The sequence below is a fragment of the Callorhinchus milii genome, unplaced genomic scaffold, assembly GCF_018977255.1.
Source record: "Callorhinchus milii isolate IMCB2004 unplaced genomic scaffold, IMCB_Cmil_1.0 Scaffold5, whole genome shotgun sequence".
Taxonomy (NCBI): domain Eukaryota; kingdom Metazoa; phylum Chordata; class Chondrichthyes; order Chimaeriformes; family Callorhinchidae; genus Callorhinchus; species Callorhinchus milii.
This window is the reverse complement of record NW_024704746.1, coordinates 7,407,346-7,422,611: the sequence shown is the minus strand read 5'-3', so window position 1 is coordinate 7,422,611 and position 15,266 is coordinate 7,407,346. Positions and strand designations below refer to the sequence as shown.

Below are 15,266 nucleotides of genomic sequence, written 5' to 3'. Positions count from 1 at the left end.
GCCTTTCGTGCTTGGAGGCCATTTTAAATAGCTTCACAGCATTCACTGTAAAGAAGAGTACCTGTGCATATTGTGGATGAATGCAGCAGCCAATTTGCACACAGCAATGTTCCACATACAGCCATGAAGTGAATGACCAGTTTTATCTGGGAAATTGTTGATCAGGACGCCGGGAAAAACTCCCTTTTCTTTTCGAATTGTTTCAAGTATTACTCTAATGAGCAACGTGGAAAGATTAGACAAACCAGGGTTCTTCATTCTTGGAAAGAGCTATCTCAGAGGGACCTCATAGAGGTATACAAGATTTTAAATGGGATGATAATTGAACTCAGGACAATACTTTTGGCTGCACAGAGACACCGGAACAAGAGAACATAGGTTTGGAGTTGCAAACGTCAATTTCAGGAAAAAGACATTGGAAAGTATTTACCCAGAGGGTAATTAATGGCTGGAATGGGTTATTAAGAAGGATGATTGAAGCCAGGCCACTGAGAAAAAATATAGATGCTGTAAATAGTAAGACAGTAGGTGAGTATTCTGGTAGAATGAGATGGAATGGGCCGAAGGGCCTTTTTTCATCCAAACCAATCTTGTGATCTTGTGGTCATTAAACAACAAAGCTGACAACCTGAAGATGCCCTTAATAACTTCACAGTAATTTACTGTGTGAACCCTTCCAAACATTTCAACATGATAAGGCACTTTATCAAATGTAAGTATTATTTATATCGGTTACAGTGAAATCGTGCTGGATTGCCTCCCTAGCCTCTCCCAAACTTAACTTGAATGTTAGCAATCTCTACCCCCAGCTGCCTCAGGGAATCTCAAACAGTTAAAGTCTCTACTTCTAAGCAGAATAATAATAATAAAAACAATAATCCTTACATTTGATATAGCGCCTTTCATGTCAGGAGGACATCTCAAAGCACTTCACAGAATTTACTGCAAAGTGGAGTAAATGGAATTGTGGACAAACACAGCACCCAATTTGGGCACAGCAGTGTCCCACAAACAGCCATGGAGTGAGTGACCAGAAGAATAGGATGCCTTGGGACCTTTAACATCCACCTGAACATGCAGACTGTCTCATCCGAAGGAAGGCACCCCTGGCAATGCTCCCCTGATGCAGGGATTGAACCCACAACCTTCGGATTCAAGGGAGAGAGTGTCCAACTGAGCCAGGCTGAGACCTTTATTTCATAAAGTGCCTCAAGCCATCTATTTACTTGAACGACATTATCTAAATGCAAGTTATTATTACTTGTATAATTGTTATCTCCAGTGAATAGAATGGACCACAAACAAGCACCGAGTGAATATGTTAGCACAGTGCTTTTTACAGACTGAGAGACATTTTATGGGCCAATTTACTTTATTGTCATTCAGTAAATACTTGATCCATTCAGTGTCTGATTTAAGGCGCGATGTGTGTGAGTGACTGGATCATTCCCAAACCACTGGTACAAAGAAGCACAAACAACAGCAGAAGACCATCAACCAGCCCCACTCCACACCACAGTCCAGTTTACTGTCTATACCGTAATGGGCTATTTGTGGGACATTGCTGTTTGCAATTGTTCTGCTGTGTTTGTCTACAAACGCACAGTCACTCAACTTCACAGTAAATCCTGTGAAGCGCTTTGGGACATCTTCAAGATGTGAATCGCTGTGTAGCAAGTGTATAATGGACTTCACGGTTACTACATTGTTGTGTAATGAGTATAACTGCATAGCTTCACAGTTAATACACAGTTGTGTAATGATTGTGTAACAAGCTCCACGGTTACTCTACTGCTGTGTAATGATGACTGCAGTTGCTCCACTGCTTTGTAACAGGTTCCACAGTCACTACTCTGCTGTGCGATAGTGCACTAGGTGCTGACCTCGATACATTGTTCGTGGGAATCTTTACAGAACTCTCCTCAGATACCATTTCGTTCCGGGTGAGTGACGCGAAAATCAGCCTTTACAGATCCTTTGGAAATCCAGTTCCCATCTCTTTGCAACCACATCATCATAGAGCCCTAAGCACACTCTCCCACCAGATTAATGGCTCCGATACATGCAAGTAACTGCGAGAATATATTCAGTTGCAAAACAATCTTTCAACTTTATTTACATTGCTGAGTTTTTTTGCATTTATTTCCCTAACGAGCAGAACTTCTGTTGCATTTTGCATGATTTAAAGAAATGCGGGTAATTTATATTTCGTACCTCCGAAGAGTAATGTGCTGGAGTTAGCAACATGTCAGTAACAGGCCGTGTGAAATGCCAAGCGCATTAATGGGGAAAAAATTTGTGCGCAATTGTTGGAACAATTTCTTCGGAATCTATTCGCCTTTCTTCTCTGCACGGATGTCGTTTGCTTTCCCTTCACAAGCAGAAAACTCCGCAGTCATTTGTTTCCGTTCCACCTTCCTTTCTGCGCCCATGTGTCCCTGTCCTGTGCTAATTTCATGGGGCGCTGTCGATGTCTTCACGCTTTACACTAACCTACAATTCGCCTGACACACGAACAGATCAAATACATCATCTCTCTCCTCCCATGAGAATCATTCATACAACAACACAACACAAGTGGAGATGGTTATCTTCCCTTTCCATCTCTGCGCCATTTGTCTCTCGCCTCTACCCTCCTTTCCATTCGTCTCTCCTTCTTTCATGTTCATTCCTCCCTCTCTCCCTCCATCTTTCTTCTCCATTCAGGTCAGCCTGGCTCTTGCCTCTGAGTCAGAAGGCTTTGGATACTTGATATTCACGTAGTCTAAGCTGACACATAAAAAGAAGCCCATCTGCCTGTCCAGTTGGACATTAAAATTCCTGAAGCACTGTTTCCTCCTTGTGTTCTGGCCAACAATCCTGCAAACAAATTTGATCACTCACTCCATGGCTGTTTGTTGGACAATGCAGTGCAAAAATTGGCCGCTGCATTTTTCCCACAAAACGACGACTACACTTTACCATATATATTCCAGTGAAGTGCTTTGCGAGGTCTGGACGACGTGATAGGGCACAATACCATATGCAATAATTATTATTATCATTATTATCCTTTCCCCTTTTATTCCTTCCTCCCTTTCTCTTCCTCCATCTCTCTATCCATCTCGTTGTCAAAGTTTGCTGTGATTGATCCGCTGTATACTTGATGTCAATTAAATGTCTCCAGAAAAGCACCCGGTCCACCATTGCCTTTGTTAATTGGGTTCTCACGGCGTTCCCAGATTGTGGAATCTCATTGGGATTTTACAGTTTTCCTTGTTGAACTCTCCAGCTGACGGATCACAGTCGATGTCACTGTAAGACTAATCCTTGCATTTGATACAGCGCCTTACACATTGTAGAGATGTCTCAAAGTGCTTCACGGAATATACTCTGTGGATTGACTCTGTATTTTGTGGGCGGACACAGTTTTGCTGTTGACAATCTGTGTGACAGTCGAGCAGCAGAGACAAGCAGACAGACTGCGGGGGGGGGGGGGGGGCTTTCACGTGCACAGCCAGATGGACGTGAGACCTCTTAGAAGTCAATAAAAGTGAAGGCTGGTTTTGCACCAGAGCCCATTAATTGTCAGTCAGCCTCTGTCATTACAGAGAAGTAAAGGCATCTCAGTCTGCTCCATGTAGAATGGTCTGCGCAACTGATGAATTTGCCAGTTTCCGCATCCCCGGACACTATCAAGCGATCAATGCTATTTTCATCCTTAACAACTAACACATCTTTATTATCTGAAACATTAGGGATGGGACTTGCAAAGGAGCAGGTTTATTCCAATAATGTTTTGAGAAATCAGCTCACATCTAGGTATCGATCCCACGCTTCCCACCTAACCACGGACAATGGCAATTATTTATTTAGGTTAAGGGTCATTTTGGGTCCTGTTGTAATTTCAGTGTTATTCTCCCAAAAGATATCCATTCCCCACAGAGATCCATACCCTACTTTCTGCTCACCTTGTCCCGCCTTTGGACTCCTCCCGTCTCCTTGAGTTAAGAAATTGTTGCCGTATGTCGTTGTGTTTCAGAATACATTCTTCCACATGTCATTTGGATGTCAGCTCAGTGCGAGCTATTTGAGTGAGGCTCATAATGCAAACAGGGATTTTGTTTTTCAGACTCTGTCCTTTGGAAGGTGAAAATATCAGCAAAGCGCTCGCAACGCAGAATGTTTCCCAATTATACTGTTAATAATAACCCTTGTCACTTTGGGAGGACATCTCAAAGCGCTTCACAGGCTTTACTCTAAAGTGTACAGAATACTGTGCGATTTACAGGCGATTGTCGCTTATATTTTGCACACAGCCATGTTCCACAAACACCCATGAATGGAATGAACAATTTTGTTCGCCAGGACACTGGGAGAAACTCCATTCTCATTTTGAAGAGTGCTACAGGATCTTTAACAACCACTGCGCAGGCAGACGGGACCTCGGATTGTCTTATCTGAAGCACAAGTTTAAATGAAAATTCTATTGTATTTGCTTGGCATCCAACCTCACCACGGTGCTGTGCTCCGAGACGCTATCCTGTGTTAAGGGCACTGTATTAATGTGTATTGCTTTGTGTACTCAGCCTCTGAACTTTAATGAGCCATTCAAATTTGAGGAGTATTGAATTTGACAGAAATAATTGTCCTCTTAACCTGAGCCTCTTTCAATTTGTGAGTTGTTTGCCCTTTGACACTTGTTTGATTCCAATACTATAAACAAAGTGGTCTCGTACCCACATTTGCATTCTGAACAGAGCCAAATGCTCACTCCCTTTGTTCTCTTTGTTTGGTCTATTTTGTAATAATAATAATTACATTCAGTATTGTTAAGAGGACAACTCAAAGCTCACTCCATTGCAATCCTGTGGATTTGCATTGCTGTTCTTTGGATGAGACGTTAAACCAAGGTCCTGTTCAGGTGCACATTAAATATCCTATGGCACTATTCATAAAGAGAATGGAGTTTCTCTCTCGATGTTTCTCTCTCTCCTGACCTGAAACTTGGATATTGCACTAAGTGATACAATAACAGCCTCAGTCTCGAAGGGCTTCATCCCTTCACCTCGCTTCCTCCCTTGCCTCCTTCGAGGCCAGTCTCAAGACCCTTCTCTTCGATCGCGTCTTTGGTCTCCCTCCTACCTCTCTGCCTTCCCTCACCCCTACACCACCCCTTCCCCATGCTCGGATCCCGACATCTGACTGTTCAGCGCTTTGGGACATCCTCCCGACTTGAAAGGCGCTCTATAAATGTAATGTTGTTGCTGTTGTTGTTGTTGATGTTCTGGCCAACAATCCTACAAATACAATCAGTCACTCACTCCTTGCCTGTTTGTGGGACATCACTGTGCGCAAATTGGTTGCTGCATTCGCCTACAAAATACCGTTGCTAAACTTTACAGTAAAATCCTGTGAAGTGTTTTGATGTGAAAACCTCTGTATTAAATGTGAGGATTATTTGCCATTGTAAATTCACCTTTTTATTGTTACTTTACAGGGATATTATTTCCCATCGAGTGACTTCTTAATCTAAGACATCACAACTAGTCGGGCTTTGAGGAGGATCAGATATTTTATAGTCAGTTGGGGGAGGAAGGACTTATGCCACAGTTTTACATTTCTCCTAAAAAAATTACATTGTACAAATTGGCTCCCGTCGGTTCTGAATCCATTTTAATCACTAATGAGGAAGCAATTTCTCCGAAAGTCCCATCCAAGGGTCATTAAGTGTTATTTCACCATCCAAAATGACATGGGGGTGAGAGAGGCTAAAGTGCACTTGCTTTACAGCACGGTATAACTCTCCCCTATGCATACCTCAGGGCCGCTAGAGCTCATTCCATCGTCTCACCTTCTCCTGACCTGAAACTCAGATATTGCATTAAGTGATACAGTAACAGCCTCAGTCTCGAAGGGCTTCAGTACAGTCAATTGAGTTTAATTGCAGCAGCTTTTTACCAATTAAGTTCCTGCCTGTCTCTCTTATTGCTGCAGACTCTGTTTGGATTGAAGTGGAGGATAAAATGTGCTTTTTATTGATAAACAAATCAGAAAATTTATGGATCACTGGTTAGGCCAGTGAGGGAGGGATTGAGGGAGCGAGAGAAGGAATGAGTGAGGCAGTGAATGAGGGAGGGAGCAAAAGAGGGAACAATAATAATCCTTGCATTTGATATAGTGCCTTATCACATTTTCGAGACATCTCGAAGCGCTTCACAGAATGAGCTGTAAACATACTGAATTGACTGTATATTTTGTGGGCGAAAGACGGCAGCCAATTGCGCACGGCAGTGTCCCACAAACGATCAGAGAGTAACTTTTGAGATATACTTTGAAAGAGGCGAGGGAGTCGGAGGGACCTGGGAATGGAGTCCCAGGGCATGGGCACCAAGCGGCTGCAAGCCTCTGCCCACGTTGGGGTGGATAGAGCGATTTTAACCATCGTTCATCTTTTCTCTTTCCTAGCTGGCTCTGCCTTCCTGAATCCAGAGGGCGATTCCGGGACCGAAGCGGACAATGAGCCCCAGCTGACCTTTTACACTGACCCATCCCGCAGCAGACGCCGGAGCAGAGGTAGGCGTGGGCTGATCTGCAGTGGAGCCTTTCACTGCGAAGTCGCTTTGCAACCCCTCTTAGGCCATTTCCCGTTAGTTCAGCAAGCTTGTTAAGAACATAAGAATATGCTGGCAAAAGAAGACCAAAATCCATCCAGTTGGCCTTCCACCATCCTGGCAGTCGTAGGCACATGTCATGTCCCAAACTATATACTGTATCCCGAGATATTATTTCCTAACAGAAATCTATCTAATTTGTTCTTGAATGAATCGACATTTTCTGCTTGCACCGTCTCCCCGGGGGGGTAGCCTGTTCCATACGTTTACTACTCGCTCACTGAAATAGTGTTTCCGCAGACTTGTTTTGAATTTACCCCCCCGTTCAATCGTAGGGCATGTCCTCTGGTTCTGCTGTTCAGTGCAAGATAAAACAGCTTACCATGGTCTCCATGTACATTCCCAGTTTATCTAACCATTACTCATTGTCCAGAGTTCCAGAGAGCAGGGTAGAATGTCTGATGAGTAGGGAACATGTAGCAGCTTGTGTTTGCTGAGCGGAGGAAGCGACAGAGCGGTAAGTTTGCAGGACACAGAGCTAAGGTGGGGACGAAGATCTTGAATTGGAGCCAGTGGACGTGGGCAATGGGCTCGCGGAGCACGGTGCAGGAGAGGGCAAAGGCTGCACAGTTCTGGTTTGGAAAATACGCAATAATTAATAATACTAATAATAATCCTTGCATTTGATGCATCGCCTTATCACGTCTTCAAGATGTTTCAAAGTGCTTCACTGGATACACGGTGAATTGAATGGCCTGTATATTTTGTAGGCAAAACGCGGCAGCCAATTGAACAAATCAGTGTTCCAAACACAGTTGTGGATTGAGTACTATGATTATTCTATGATTATTATTATCATAATTATTATTATTAATGATAATTCCAAAACCAATTGTCTCATAAACAAATGTCTGAGTGAGACTGCGGTGTGATCGCTCTCAGTATTCATGCATTCATTCTCCAAATAAAGCTGATTCCCCTCGATTAGACTTAAGTTTCTAATCACTCTGAAGTGTCTCTCATGCTAAATATAAACCAGCTGAATGCCTGGATTAGATTCCAGCCTGTAACTCACTTGCGAGTTCCCATCTGCTTCTTAAAGGCTTGAAGGTGCAGCACAGCAGTCAGTGCTTGTGGTCAGGGAAGGTGCCAGTTATAGAGGGTTTCCACTCGTCACAGGATTACAAGATTGGCTTGAATTAAAAAGACTCTTCGGCCCATCTGATATCATGGGAGTCCTGAAGCTCAGTGGTCAGAGCACTCGCCTTGCAAGCGAGAAACCTGGGTTCTATTCCCAGACAGGGCGAATTGTTGGGCAAGTTTCCTTACACCAAACATCTCTGTTTACCTAGCAGTAAGTTGGAACCCGATTGTTGGTCAATTGGCAGATCGCTATTCCGGGGATAATAATCCCTCAAGAAAAAATAATAATAATTTGGTCACTCAATCTACAACTGCTTGTGGGACACTGCTGTGTGCAATTGGTGGTTGAACGCGGCAGCCAATTTGCGCACAGCAATTCCCCACAAACAGCCAACATTAGTTTTATCCAGGAGAGTTGTTCATCAGGACACCAGGCGAATCTCCCTTCCCTTTTCGAATAGTACCATGAGATCTTTAATGTCCAGCTGAACAGGTGGATGGAGCCTCCGACAATGCAAAACACCCCTAGCACTGCATTGGGGTGTTATGTGGAGTCCTGTAGTCCTGGTTAGAGCACTCACCTTGCAAGCGAGAGCATTTTTTTCCTTAGCCTTCATGACTGGTGGGAGAGCTCTGAGCTGCTCAATGGTGGCAAAGCTTTTGATGCAGAGAACTATGATCAGCCTCCAGTATAGAGACTACGCCCCTTGCGCTCCCCATCCATTAGATCTTCACACAGTCACTAGTCAAACTCCTAAAGTAATTAGTGTCTAGATTACATGGTCTTTAAAAAGAACACATAATCCTACTGTGTTTGGTCCAGACCATTTTTTATAGGTAGTCAGTCATTTTGTTGCCATGGCAAGAGTCACGTGGAGTGAACCCAAGGCGATTGGAGTTGTTTAAATGCCTTGTTTGGTTATTAGATATTTGAAAGACCAATTATTGAATCAACATGAGCCCTAGTCTAATGGGGAGGATTAAGGGATTAGACATTAAGGCTGTGTCAATTTAAAACGCTATAAAAAGAAGGTTGTGGAAAGTTGCATTGAACAGTGTTGGCTACTTGAAGAGTTATTCTAGTGGCTAGAATTGGCATTAGAATGTAACTCAATTCCAGTCTCATTGTTATAATAATAGTTTCATACCACTCCTTTCACACCAAGATTAGTGTCTGACACATGTGGAAACCCATGATCATACTTAAGAATACCCAAACCAAACTGAGAATTCCATGCATCTCATCTACATGTGGGAATTCCAGCGATAGATTGGTGGAATGGAATGCACATTCTCTCCCTGGAGGGATGCACACTTGTTACCTAATTCCGGAAAGTATTAGGTGTTGGTTGGCAAAAGCCAAGGCTTGGGGACCCCTGAGTGTGTGTTGGGGTACTGCTGGATTCTAACCAGTTAGAACTGCATAGCTTGCCATTGATATCGCTGTTTTGCAATCTTTCCCGCTGCTTATTCAGCTGGGACCACCCTCCCTGTTAGGGTTTCGGCTTGTAAGGTTAACAGGAGCTGAGTGGGGATGAGCCCCCAGTGACTGGTCTGCCCTTCCAGGTCCTGCCAAAGAGCTGTGCCTTATCCTATCATTGAGATATCTCAACAACAACAACAACAACAAAATTACTCAAGGAGGTTCATGGGATTTACAGTCAAATGTAGTGACTGTCCATGTTTTCTGGGCAAATATCTGAAAAGGTGAAATATAAAAGGGAAGGCAGGAGAAAGGGACTGAATGGATCACTCTCTCAGAGAGCCAACGTGGGTGAAATGAGCCGAATGGCGCCTCCTCCTATGCTGTAAACATCTCCAAATTAGGGATCAGAAACCAAAACGCCGTGTGAGAAACCTAGATAACATAACATAACATAACATAACATAACATGTAGGAGTAGGCCATTCGGCCCTTCGAGCCTGCCCCGCCATTCAATCATGGCTGATCTTCTAATCTAACTCCAGCTAATAACCTAACCCTGCCTTATCCCCATATCCCTTAATCCTTTTTGCAAGAAGAAATCTATCTCAGTCTTGAATATGTTCAAGGACTGAGCGTCAATAGCCCTTTGAGGTAGCGAGTTCCATATATTCACCACCCTTTGAGTGAAGAAGTTCTTCCTCAACTCAATGCGAAAGGGCTGGCCGCTGATTTTATTAGAGGGCTGGCCTCTGATTCAAGATGATGACTCGGGCCCAGGCTTTAAATGATGACTCAGGCCCAGGTTGTGAGAGGGGAGAGTGTGTCTGATCAATAGTGAGCTTGAAAATTCCATTATTTTAGCAGTTTAAATGAAAGCAAAAAATAAAACCATACTCATTTATCAGTATACAGAGAGAGATCAAATAATTGTCAAGATGAATGCTGTGAGATCCTGAGAGGAGGTTTGAATTTAAAAAGAATGTGCTCCCGTCGTTAATTACCCTCTGGGTAAAGAAAACCTTCCTGCTGTCTTTCTGGAACTTGCCCTTTGCAATTCTAAACCTACGTCCTTATGTTCTACTGTCTTCATGACAATACACAGCTCGTTCAGAAATGGTGTCTCCTTGGGGCTGAACTGTCTCCAACATGACATGCTTCACAACAGAATGTGACTACATTTTTGCAGACAGCCTATTTGCACACAGCAAGGTCCTAAAAACAGCCATGAAGAGAATGGTCAATTTTATCTAGGGGGATTGTTGGCCAGGACTTTGGGAGAAATTCCATTTCTCTTTTTGGATAGTGTCTCATGACCCTCCTCTTCAATCACACCTTAGATCACTCTCATACTTCCACCCTCCCTTCCCTCCACCGCTCCTTATCTCAATGCTAGCTCAGGTCCAATTCCCTGACTGTCCAGCGCCTGGGGACAACCACCCTACATGAAAGGCGCTATGCAAATGTAATTTGTTGTTGTTTTTGTTGTTGTGCCATGGGATCTTTAATGTCTGGTCCAAAGGACGGTACCTTTGCAACACACCTCCAGCACTACATTGGAGCATCAGCCTTGACCCTCGACTAAGTGAGCCCCAAAGTGGAGCATGAACCCACAACCACCTACCTCAGAGGCGAGAGTGCTACCACCTGAGGCCGGCTGGCACATAACGATTACATGGTTTGGCTATGTCTTTGCTCTTTATTTTGTTTGAGCACAAAACACACAATCACTCCACTTTAGAGCATACATCTGTCAGCCTGGCTCAGTGGTAGTACTCACGCCTCTGAGTCAGAAAATTGTGGGTTCAAGCGCCACGTCAGGACTTGGAATCACATAGACTAACATAACATTCCAATGTAGTGTGTTGCATTATCGGAGATGCATCCCTCAGATGAGACGTACCCAAGTCCCGCCTGCCTGTTCAAGTGAATGGTGAAGATCCATTGCCGCTATTCGAAAAGAGAATGGAATTTGTTCCGGTGTGTCTGTCAACAATCCCCCAAATAAAATTGGTCTCTCACTCCATGGCTATTTGTGGGACAGTAGCCAACGAGTCATGTTTTACCCACAAAATACACATTCAATCCACTTTACAGCATATCCTGTGAAGCGCTTTGAGACGTATTGATGAAAAAATAAGGCACTATATAAAATGCAAGGATAATTATTTTTATCCTCTGAAGCAGTTTGAGTCATCCTCCCAATGCGAAAGGCACTCTCCCAAATGCAAGGATTATTATTAGGATTCTTTTCTGAAATGCCAAAGTAATGGATCAGACCCCTTCTCCCCTCTCACAACATTGGCTCAGGGCAACATTGGCATCAGTCGAGTCACTGCATCACTGAAACATTCCAAATCCTGGGGAAAAAAAACCTTCGGGATAAATAATTTGCAGCAGTAAATCCCAAGAATGCAATTTATCCCCCTGCCTCCCAACGCCGGAATTCCAATGACCTTCCAGAACTTTTATTCCATTCTACTCAGAAATTAGTTTCTGCGAGGCTGTTTCAAGCCCAGATGATAAAAGGTGGCACATTTACTGCATTCCAGCAGCCATAAAACCTGATCCACACTCTGCATCCAACATTACAGAGCTGGTCAATATGACAGCAGTAAATTAGTGGGGTGGGAGGAAATAGGCTTTAAAGTAGCTTTATGACAAAATCAATAATTTTAAGGGGAAGGCAGACNAAAAAAAAGTGAAATTTAAGGGCTTTGCGCTGATAATGTGTTTTACTTTTTAATGTTAAGGGTGGCACTCACACTGAAGCTCCTGTCATCTTCTCAAATTAGCACAACTTTATTGTGCAGCGCCGGGAATCCTCCAGCATGATAATGAAGGATCCGGCAGCTGACATGTAGCCTACGATTGCCAAAGTGTGTTGATTGCTGGAGAGTCAGGTGCCACTTTCCACAAATTGGTTGCCAGTAGGCCTACAAAAGATCCAGTCGCTACGCTCTACTTTAAAATCGTGTAAAGCACATCGAGGCATTTTGATGATGCGAAGAGGCATGCATCTATGCGCCTCTGTTCAGGTGGTCTTTAAAGGATCCTATCCTATGACGCTATTTCTTCTCCCTTTGCCCTTGGTCAACAATCCCCTGAATAAAATTGCTCATTCACTTCATTGCTGTGCACTGCTGTAACAAAGATACAATCACTACACTTTGCAGTGTATCCTATGAAGCAATTTGAGACGTCCACCTGATGTGAAAGGTTCTGTATTAAATGCAAGGATGATGTTTATTATTATAATTATTATTATTAATGTGTTGGTTGATGCCGTTCTATTGGAATTCCATCTCTAATCTTAGTAGGATGGATAGCAGAGTATCTGGTGATGTTCACGTGTGAATGCGTTCTAAAGGACATTTTCAAGTGCCTCATCCAATAATGTTAATGGACAAAGGCACAGCCAGATGCAGTATTAACAATAATAATCATAATAATGACAATAATAGTAATGACAATAATAATAATGATAATAATAATAATCCTGCATTAAATATAGCACCCTTCCTTGCATTTGGAAGCATGCCCATTGCACCAATTGCCTGTCAGTCCCTAATGCTTGGCATCTCTCTAGATCTGTGCCCGCTCCTAATTATAATAATAATCATAATAATATCCTATTTCAAATGCTGCTGATAATCTCATTCATGTTTCGTTAGCTCCCGCTTTGATTTTTCCAATGCATTCCTCGCTGGTGTCCCCAACTCCATTATTAACATGGTTCAAATGATTACAAACTCTGCTACGTGTGTCTTCACCCGTACCAGGTTTCACACCCCCATCACCCCACTTCTTGACAGGCTCCATTGGCTCCCTGTTGCAGAACGGATTGATTTCAGGCTCCTTACTCTCACTTTCAAATCTTTTCATGCCCTGACACCTCCCTACCTCTCCAATCTGTTCACACTCTAATTTTCTATCCACCACCTTCGCTCCGCTGGCACAGGTCAGTTGCATTTTCCTCATACGCTGAACAATTGGGGGCCGGGCTTTCAGGCACTATGCCCGAATCCCTGAAACTCCTTGCCTCAATCCCTCTGTCTTGCCCTCCATTTGGCCATCTTTAAATTCCACCTGAAGACTTTCCTCTTTGACTGTGCCTTCAGTCACCTCCCCTCTCTTTCCAGCTCGGGGTCAAGCCAGGATGTGATTAAGTGCTCCAAGATGCTACCTGCGTGAAGGGTGCCATATAAGTGCAAATTGCTGTTATTGAGCTTTCTGCTCCCACCCTCTGGAACCGGAACCCAGAATCCCTTTGCATCGCCCTCTCCCTTGCTTCCTTCAAGGCCCATCTCAAGATCTTCCTCCTTGACCACGCCTTCGGTCATCCTCCCACCCTCTCCCCCCTTGCCCTCCACCCCTCTTGACTCTGACCCCCAGCTCGGGTGCAAACAATTGACTGTCCAGCTCCTTGGGATATTTTCCTGATGTGAAAAGCACCATATAAATGCAATTTGTTGTTGAACATGGCAGCCAATATTTGTACAGCACTGACCCACAAAGGACACCAGGAAAAATAGTGCCATGAGATTTTAGCATCCACCTGAACAGGTAGGCACAGAGCACATACTGTATCATGTTATAGAAACTCCAAACGTTTCACATCAAAGTACCTCACAGGTTTCACTGTGAAGTGTAGTGAGTAGTAACTGTATATTATGTAGATGAACATGGCAGCCAATTTGCACATGGCTCTATTCAGAAAGAGAAGGGAGTTCCTCCTTCCATTCTCCTGGCCAACAATCCCCCAATTAAAATGAGCCATTTAAATCATGGCTGTTTGTGGGATGTTGCTGCATTGTACATCCAGAAATACAGTCAATGTACTTTACAGTATATTCTGTGACGCTCTTTGAGTCATCTCAATGACATGATAAGGAGCTTAATTATTATTACAGAGCAAAGGACAGCAGCTCTAGCATGGAGAAAGTTGCTGCTGAAGGTCTGTTTTCCTGAGAACTGAATATATTTTATGATTTGTGCTGAGTTTTTATATTTATTTATACGATGAGCGAAACCTACTGTTTTATTTTACATAGTTTAAGGAAATGTTATTTATATCTCAATATTTAATATTAATGTGGCAAAGTTAGCTCCTCAAAAGTTTTAAAGAATGGAAAGTGGAAAAAAACATTGATTTTCTGGTGAGTTGGAACCTGTGTCTCTCTGGCTGACAATCCATCAGATAGAATTGATCACTCACTCAATGGCTGTTTGTGGAGACATTGCTGGGCGCAAATTGGTCTTAGCTGGTTAGACTCCAGCATTTACCCCAATGCACACTCTGGGGTCCCCAAGTCTTGACTCTCGTCAACCTTAGCTCACCAGAATCAGGCACGCAGGCTGTGTCCCTCCGGGAAGAGGGGGCGTATTCCATTTCAGAGGCAGAGAAATGTCCAAGTGTCGGTGATAGTCTAGTCCGCAAAGGTGATGGGTTGGGTTTCTGTATGTGTCAGACCCCCAACTGACCAGAAGAACCACAGTAACCAGTATGTGTCGTGGGAGAGAGGAAGGTGCTGACTGCCCATTTCCCATAACAAATGACGTGACGCCTTCATTCTGAAATGCTGGAGCAGGTTGTCAGAAATGTTGATGAAGTTGCTAGCAACAAGTTCATTTTCTCCTTTGCCTCTGGTGAACAGGTTCTCCTCGAAGCCCCATCAATAAAACCACCCTGACCCTGATAAGCGTGATCGGCTGTGTAATTGGACTGGTCTACGGCTCCCACCTGACCTGCCCCTTGACTGTGAAAGTTGTTCTGCACGTTCCGGAGAACCTGGTGGCAGACGGTGAGTACAGCAGGTACAGGGTGTGCCCACGTGTGTGTTGTTTGTGTGCATGTATGTCTGTGTGTGGATGCATGCATGCTGTTTTTGTGTGTGTGTGTGTGTGATTGGGTGTTGTTTTTGTGTATGTGCATATGTATGCATAAATATGTGCGTGTGTTTGTGTACCCGTGTGTTTATCTTATGTGTGCCTGTGTATGTATCTGTGTGTGCAGTTGTTTCTGTGGGTGGGTGTGTGGGCTGGTGAGTGTGGCTCCGTGTCTGTAGTAGTGTGTGTGTGTGTATCTGTGTATGGCCAGGCACCAC

The 15,266-nt window shown here is 43.7% G+C and overlaps 1 protein-coding gene across 1 annotated transcript in view; it reads left to right on the top strand.

The window, feature by feature from the left end:
- Window positions 1-15,266, top strand: part of astn1 (astrotactin 1) — a 620,426-nt gene that overhangs the window by 252,010 nt on the left and 353,150 nt on the right. Inside the window, 2 exon segments of the mRNA XM_042334960.1 lie at window positions 6,448-6,555; window positions 14,817-14,963. Coding sequence (XP_042190894.1) covers window positions 6,448-6,555; window positions 14,817-14,963 — 255 coding nt within the window.